Source organism: Quercus suber, unplaced genomic scaffold, assembly GCF_002906115.3.
Source record: "Quercus suber isolate HL8 unplaced genomic scaffold, Cork oak 2.0 scaffold_796, whole genome shotgun sequence".
Taxonomy (NCBI): Eukaryota; Viridiplantae; Streptophyta; class Magnoliopsida; order Fagales; family Fagaceae; genus Quercus; species Quercus suber.
Window position 1 is genome coordinate 282,207 of NW_027070231.1, and position 8,034 is coordinate 290,240.

At 37.6% G+C, this 8,034-nt stretch overlaps 1 protein-coding gene across 1 annotated transcript; it reads right to left on the reverse strand.

Moving 5' to 3' along the window:
• Window positions 1-252: 252 nt before the first annotated feature.
• LOC136064902 (uncharacterized) lies at window positions 253-1,020 on the reverse strand. The gene has a single exon (XM_065767345.1). The coding sequence runs from the start codon at window positions 1,018-1,020 to the stop codon at window positions 253-255; it is 768 nt and encodes a 255-aa protein (XP_065623417.1).
• Between the last annotated feature and the right edge of the window lie 7,014 nt (window positions 1,021-8,034).

Sequence of the window (8,034 nt, forward strand, 5' to 3'; positions counted from 1 at the left end):
GATTGGGGGTCTAGGACGCTCATTATCCCGTCGGGGGGCCTGCTCTTGGTGATTGGGATCCACTCTTTCTTTGTTGATGAATTTCTGCAACTTCCCTTGTCTAATAAGGGCCTCAATCTGCTGCTTCAGGTCATAGCAATCGGCCGTGTCATGACCTTAATCTCGATGGAAACGACAGTACTTGTCTCGAGGTCGTTTGCTTGGGTCGCTTTTCAGTTTCCTTGGGAACGTCAGCGCCTCCTCGTCCTTGATTTACATCAAAACTTGGTCTATTGGGGCGTTCAGTGGTGTGAAGCTTGTGAACCTCCCTCCCGGGGGTTCAGGACGTCTTTTGTCCCTCCTATCTCCTGTCCTTGGTCTCTTTTGCCCTTGATCCTGTCGTATGTTCCCCTGTTGCGCTCTCTTCCTTGGTTTTTCCTCCCGGGTTAGTAGCGCGTCTTCTGCGTTCATGTACTTAGTGGCCCTGTAGAGTACCTCTGACATGGTCTTGGGGTTGTTTTTGTATAGTGAGAACAAAAACTTGCCCTTTCGCAACCCGTTTGTGAAGGCTGCTACCAGTATTTTGTCGTCGGTTTCATCGATTGAAAGCGCTTCCTTATTGAAGCGGGTTATGTAGGATCTTAACGTCTCACCCTCTCTCTGCCTGATGCTCATTAAGCATGCCGTGTATTTCTTGTACCTGTATCCTCCTATAAAGTGTGAGGTGAACTGAGCGCTCAACTTTTTGAAAGTGCTAATGGAGTTCGGCATCAGCCGACTGAACCATATTCTCGCGGGACCCTTCAGTGTTGTGGGGAAGGCCCTACACATGATTTTGTCCAGTAACCCTTGTAGGTGCATCAAGGTCTTGAAAGTCTCCAGGTGATCTAGGGGATCCTTGACTCCGTCGTAACTTTCTATTTGTGGCATCCGGAACTTTTGCGGTAGGGGAAAGGAATTGACGAGGGCGGTGAATGGAGAGTCAGTCCAGTTCACTAGGTCGTCAAGATCGCTGAACATTTGTCCCTTAAGGGCGTTCATCATGACCTCTATCTATTCTTTCATCGCCTGCATCTCTGCGAAAATAGGCTGTAGAGTCATGTCCATGAGGGATAGGAGGCTCGCGTTTTGCCGTTTTGGCCTGCTTGGGGCATTGCTCCCTTAAGGCCTTTCTCGATTTCTTTGCATGGCGCTGGTACCTTCTTGATCCTCCCTCTGGTTGTTGGGTGCTATGTTCTTCTAGCGCAACTGTTCTTCTAGGTCGTAATTTTGTTTGGTAAGGCGCTTTACGGCCGCGATGAGAGTTCGAATCTGTCTCTCGAGTGCGGTTGTGGGTGGTTCCTCTCCTTGGATGTCGTTGGTGGTTGCCATCGAGCGAGTGAGCACCATGCAACCCTTCTGTCTCAGGGATAAAGCAACGTTTGATCACTTCAAGTCGTGTTTCCCACAAACGGCGCCAACTGATGATGTTGAGGAATCACCAATGAATTACACGTCGCTCACACGCTCCAAAAATCACCTGCACAATAAGGAAGAGAAAAAACCTACTGAGAGCACCGGTGTGGTGCCGACCAAATGCCCTCCGAAGGTCAAGTTAGAACCTTTTACAACTCCAGAGTGCTAGAGAGGGTCAATTACACGTACCTTGATTTGTGAGGGTATTGGGGCTTTTATAGTAGCCGAAAGTTGAACTCTTTTACTTGGAGTCGAAGTCCTTTCCTTGTAGAACTCATCTTTCAGAGTCCAAAACGTGGTGGACAAGTCTTTTCCTTATAGGGAAGATCTTCACCAATATCCGTAATCTCTAGAATCCATTTTGCACTAGGATTCTGTTTAAGGCTTTCTGAGAATGGGCCACAAGTATTCCCATCAAGAGGTCCAACAGGCCTATGGCCGATCAGTCCGTTCCTCTCTCATCCGTCCACTTCGGACTCGTCCTCAACAGGCCTTGCACATAACAAGCTCGTCTACATTTCAGCCCACGACCCATAATCAGCCCGTTCCGGTACACTAGGTATCATACATTTTTCCCCTTTCACTTTGTAATTTCAATTACCATAGAGTAAATTAGACTTATAATGATGCCAAATTTTCGTTTATATGTAATATGGGGTTCAACAATCTGAGATTTTGAGTTCTATTGAATTAAAATTGAGTAGAACCGTGTTTTTGCTTGTTTTGTTTGATTGATATCCTTTGTGGGTTTGTGTTCAATCGTTGGATTAAAGAGTTAAATCGGCTTTGAAGGTTGGTCGATTTGCCGTTGTTCCCATCCTCCAATTTTCCGACACCCACAGGCTTCGCCTCTCTCTCCAGCTACTAGCATTTTATGTTCTAAGAGTTTGAAAGGGCACACAGACCCAACACCCAAATAGAAATGAGTTCCATGTTAGATCCATGTGTAATTTTCTAATAGTGTAAATTCCATTCACACCCTATGAGATTTGGCGAATACCCACCAAGTTTAAGACTTTTCAAGATTAACCAATTTAGTCTTTAAAGTAAATTTAGTCCCTAAAGCAATTGAAAAAAAAAAAAAAAAAACTAATTGTTTAGGGACTAAGTTGACTTTAAGAATCAAAAAATCTTGGGTTTGGTTGTTATTAGTCCAAACTTCAGGGTATAATATTGCTCATTTTTACCTCATCAGAAAATTACTAACAAAGTTAACAGAGGAAATAATATTGCTCATTTTTTAAATGTTGGGCTTTGAAGGTTGGTCCCTTTGCCGTTGTTCCCATCCTCCAATTCTTCGGCACCCACAGGGTTCGCCTCTTTCTCTAGCTACTAGCATTTTATGTTCCATGGGTTTGAAAGGCACACAGACCCAACAACCAAATGGAAATGGTTTCCCAGTTAGATCCATGTGTAATTTTTTAATTGTGCAAATTCCATTCACATTCTATGAGATTTGGACTAAAACCTATTCTTATTTTGTAGTTATTTAGCCTACAATATTAATTTCACCTTCAAGCAAGACCCATTGGCTATCTTATATAGTTGTATGTGTTCATTGTGGTACAATACTAGAAAAGCTAAGCTCATTTATAGAGAATTCATCAATCTGAACAAATCTATCCAACGAGAATGCGGGGTGCTTTGGTTGAGGAAGCACTATTGATTCAATTCCTAGCAAAACTACCACAGCCAATATGGTGGGTCTGTCTTGTGGATTTTCCTGCACACAAAAAAGCCCAATATGTATGCACCTTACAATTTCTGATGTCCAACATGATTCCATCAAGGAGTTATCCACAAACTCCAACAATTTTCCTTCACACCAAAGTCTCCATGCCTATCAATTTAGATTGCAAATGGAGTTATATTTCATATATGCTATCTCATTTTCACTTTGTCTAATTCTAATTCAAGCAGACAAAAGTTAACATACATATGCAAGGAGTGTCTGGGCATGTTCTGTAAGGTAGAAACCACTGTTCTTTTTCCCACTAATAATCTCAAGCAAGATTACACCAAAGCTAAAGACATCTGACTTCACAGAGAATACTCATTCCATTGCATATTCTGGAGTCATGTACCCGCTTTTTGTATACAAACATTATTATTATTATTATTATTATTACTAAAACCAAAAAGAAGAGAATGATATAGGAAGAAGTGGCTTACTATGTTCCTACAACTCTTTTGGTGTTAGCTACATTTTGGTTTTCGCTAAAGATCCCTGCCATTCCAAAATTTGATATTTTGGCAACCATATCATGGTCCAACAACACATTGCTAGGCTTCAAGTCCCTGTGAATGATTTTAAGACAGGAGTCCTCATGAAGATATTGAAGTCCTCTGGCAATCCCACTAATAATCGTATAGCTAGTCTTCCAATCAAGTAACCTTTCTGAATTTGAAATTCAATATTAATGTTAAGTTATGACATCACTTGTAAATTTCGACTGTATTAATCAATCTACAAGCAATCCAAAATATTATCAAGCTTATGAAACAAAAGGTAGGAAGAAACAAACCAAAAATAAAACTATCAAGGCTTTTGTTGGGCATGAACTCATACACAAGCAACTTTTCCTCTCCCTCTGTGCCCCATCCCAATAACCTCACAAGATTTTTGTGCTAAAGTTTAAGTATGACCTCATTTTTGAATTCCTCTAAGCCTTGTAATGACTTTGTTGAGAACCTTTTAACTGCTATTTTCTTCCCTTCAAGTAGCACACCCTGAATGAAAATAACCTCCAGATTGACAAATTAAGGACCAAGTAAGTCAGTGTGGGACTCGAGTTCCATGTAAAGTACTCGAGTTCATGGGACTTGAGTACTTCACATGGAACTCGAGTACTTTACATGGAACTCGAGTTCCATTAACTCGAGTTCTAGAATTTTTTTTTTAATTTTTTTTATTTAATTTTTCAGTTTTCTATAACTCAATTGTCCAAAAATCGAGTTTTAAATTAAAACATCATTTTTAGAAAATCAAGTTTCAAATCAGGATCATTTCCCTAATTAGTTTCAGATATGGGGTATTTTGCTGAAAAGTTTTGGCGAAAGAGGCAATTATCCATTTTCTCCATGGTTTTTCCATTCAAAAGGTTATTATTCTTCAGTATTTTTTTTTATTCCTCAATATTGTGTGGTTAATTGTTTAAATTGATCATTTTTGCATTGTTAATCACTAAGGGATTTAAATCCCAACTTTAGAAGCTTTTAAAATTCTCTGTGTATGCTTTTTTCGAGTACTAAAAAAAACGCAAGAAATGAATTTCAACTATATATATACCTTGTAAACTTTTCCAAATCGACCTTCACCGATCTTGTTGTCATCTGAGAATTTGTTTGTGGCGGCTTCAATTGTCCCAAAATCAAACTGCAGGGATTTTATAATTGTTATTTCACTTGCAGCTAGACATCCAAAAATAAATAATTGTAAGAGATTACATTACAAAGAGTAATGTTTGTAGATATGATGATTTCCTAGTTTTTACCGTGTGGTTTCTTGGGTCATCATATCATTGTGTTGTTTACTTTTCCGCTGCTTTATATTCTTGATATGATTGTTTGATTGTGATAACCTAGATTTGCATAATTTGACTAAGTTAATAACTTGGTAATTAACTAGGTTAATCTGGTTGGCTTAAGTTGTCTAAAACCGTTCAAGTTAGAACTCTAATGTGTAATATTGACAAACCATGATCAAAACAATATGTTTAGTCTTGTTTAGGCTTGCTCAAAGTTATATATTTTATGTAAAGTTGGAATCGACAGGCTGCAGATGCATTGGTGCATTTCGATCTAGCTTGATCGATCGAAAGTTAGACTCGATCGATCGAAAGTCGGCCAGAATGTTTTTCTGCAGAATTTTTCAACTCAACCCTACCTCATTAAACATTTTTGGTTTTCTATTTTTTACCCTAGGTATAAAAGGCAAAACCCTAGTCACATTTTAGAGAGTTGCTCTGGGTGTATTGTTGCTCATACATTGCGGTTTGTGTGAATCTCGTGTGAGATCCTTGAGGAGCTTTCCTTCACATAAACTTAGAATTTTCTAGGTAGAGATATTTTTCAATACCTTGATGATCAACTCAGTTGCTGCCATTGAAATTTAAAGAATAACAAGCGTGGATGCTTGTAATTGGTGGAGAATCCAAGAAAGAAGAAGTCCGTGGATTCAGAACTTGCACGTGGTCGTGTTAGTAAGTTCTACTGGTGGGTAGTATTAGGAAGTCAAGCGGGGAGCTTGTAAGTCCTTTGTATGAATTTCGATTTTTTCACATAGTAGATTCAAGTTTATCTTAAGGATAGCTAGGTCAAATCCTCCCCAAGTTTTTACCGTGTGGTTTCTTGTGTCATCATATCATTGTGTTATTCACTTTCCGCTGCTTTATATTCTTGATATGATTGTTTGATTGTGATAACCTAAATTTGCATAATTTGACTAAGTTAATAACTTGGTAATTAACTAGGTTATTCTGGTTGGTCAATTTATTTACACATAACATGTCTTGTGTACCTTGTTTAGTTTTGATGAGCTTATTTATTTCACTTTACTAGTTGAAACTTTGTAGTGCATGTTGTGTGGGAAAGATGTTTATGGTATTTATCACTTTGTTTTAATTTTGAAGTCACATGTTATTTAACTGTCAGACTTGATCCTTTTGAGAAAGGCATAAATAACCATCTCACCATTGTTCACTAGCCAATCATGACCACCTTAGTGCATATCATAAGATTTTGTACTTTTGTAGCACATGCACAAAAAGAACATAAGGTGCCGCCTTGGTTAATTACTTAATGCTTAAAATTGGTGTGTACTATTAGGCTTGATGCCAATTCACATAACTAAAATCTGTGTGTACATTATGAGACAAAATTCAAGAAACTTACATGATTGCAAGTTTATGTTCTAGGAGATGTGGGAGTTATATGATGTAACTCTTTAGGTGATAGTCTCTTTCGAATTCTATGTGATGGATTTTGTAGACTTTGTGATTGATTGTTATTCACATATCACTTTATATGTATCTCAAGCTTTTGCTAGTTGCACACACTACACAAGTTACTCTTTACTAAACACTGCACATGTTATTGTGTGTGTTTTTGGTTTGACCAACCAAGTTTGAAAATACCTTGAGTATTATGCAAAACATTTGTTTGCTTGAGAATTTAAAGGGAGAATGGTTGAAATTTTCTTTGAAAAACTGGGATTAAAACTTGGGTTTTTGAAAAAGCATTTCATCTCATACTCATGCATTTTGTTCTTCAATTTTAATGCTTTGAGAGTCGTGCCCAAAATGTGTTTATTCTTTTTCAAAACTTTTTTTTTAAAAAAAATTTTGTGAGCTTCTGCCTGTTTCGATTGATTCATTTTGTTTTTCGATCGATCGAAAATGTGCTTAAATTCTTTTTAAAAGTCTCAGGTTGATTTGATCGATCGAATGTAATTTTCAATCAATCGAATATCGCGAATAAGGTTTTTAAAAACACTGTTCTTGACTTTTTCAACTCACCTTTTCAAAAAGTTTTCAAAACTTTCTTTCTCTCTCTGACTCGGCAAGGCCAAAGCTTCAATTTTTTGTCGTTTTCTTTCGGATTTTTTGCAAGGATTTTGTCTTCAAGGGCCAGTATGTCAAATTTACCCCTTCTTTTTCTTTTATTTTCAAGTTTCATGCATTTTTCATGCATTATTCTTTGGGGATTTCGAACCTATGCATATTTGGGAGGTTTTTGATGATTGAAGCCAATTTTTCTAAAATTGATCATTGGGTTTTTTTTTTGGGACATGATATAAACATGATATTGATGGTTAAATTTGATCAATTTTGTGTTTTGTGAAAAATTGAAAATTCTAGGGCTTGAAATTGATCCGAATTGGGGATTTTGTTCAATTGGGTTCAATTGATAAAATTGGCTTGTTGTTTTGATGAAATTGGTCATTCTAATCTGATTTCAACTCTGTGTGATGATCAATTCATCAATTTGCTTCAAAACATTCAAGTGGTTTTTCAAATTTTTAGGGTTTTTGTTAGAAACTCTATGCTCAAGCCAATTTTGTAAAATTGAAGTTAATTTGAACTTTGTTTACTGCATTAGTACATGCATCATGATATTGTAATTGTCCATGCATCATATAGAGTTTTGTTCTATATTATTTTTTGTGCTAACTTGTAGTCTGCCCTTGGTTTTGTTTTTGTGAGTTTTTTTTTTTTTTTTTTTTTGGTTCTTTTCTTGTGTCTTTGTCCTTTCCTTAGCATCATGCCTAGGAAGACTAGAGCTCATAGGTCTGTTCCTTCACCTTCTCCACCCCCACCTTCTTTTGACCATGAGAAGTTTCCGAGTGAGAAAAACTAAGAGATTTTTGAGAAGTTGAACCTTAAGAGAAAGATTTGGGCTGAGCGTTTTGTTCTATTAGATGAGCTCATCCTGCCATTAAGGCAAATTTTGAGCGTTGGGGCTGGTTACCTCTACTGGATGTTTCTGATCCTCCTCCTCTAGCTACCTTGATTAGAGAGTTCTTTTCGAACATCTCTATCCATGTCTATGATTCCAACACTTTGGTAAAGAGTTGGATACGAGGTGTAGAGTACACCATTA

Coding starts and splice junctions, on each gene's coding strand:
- LOC136064902 (XM_065767345.1), bottom strand. CDS start 1,020: ATGAACGCCCTTAAGGGACAAATGTTCAGCGATCTTGACGACCTAGTG.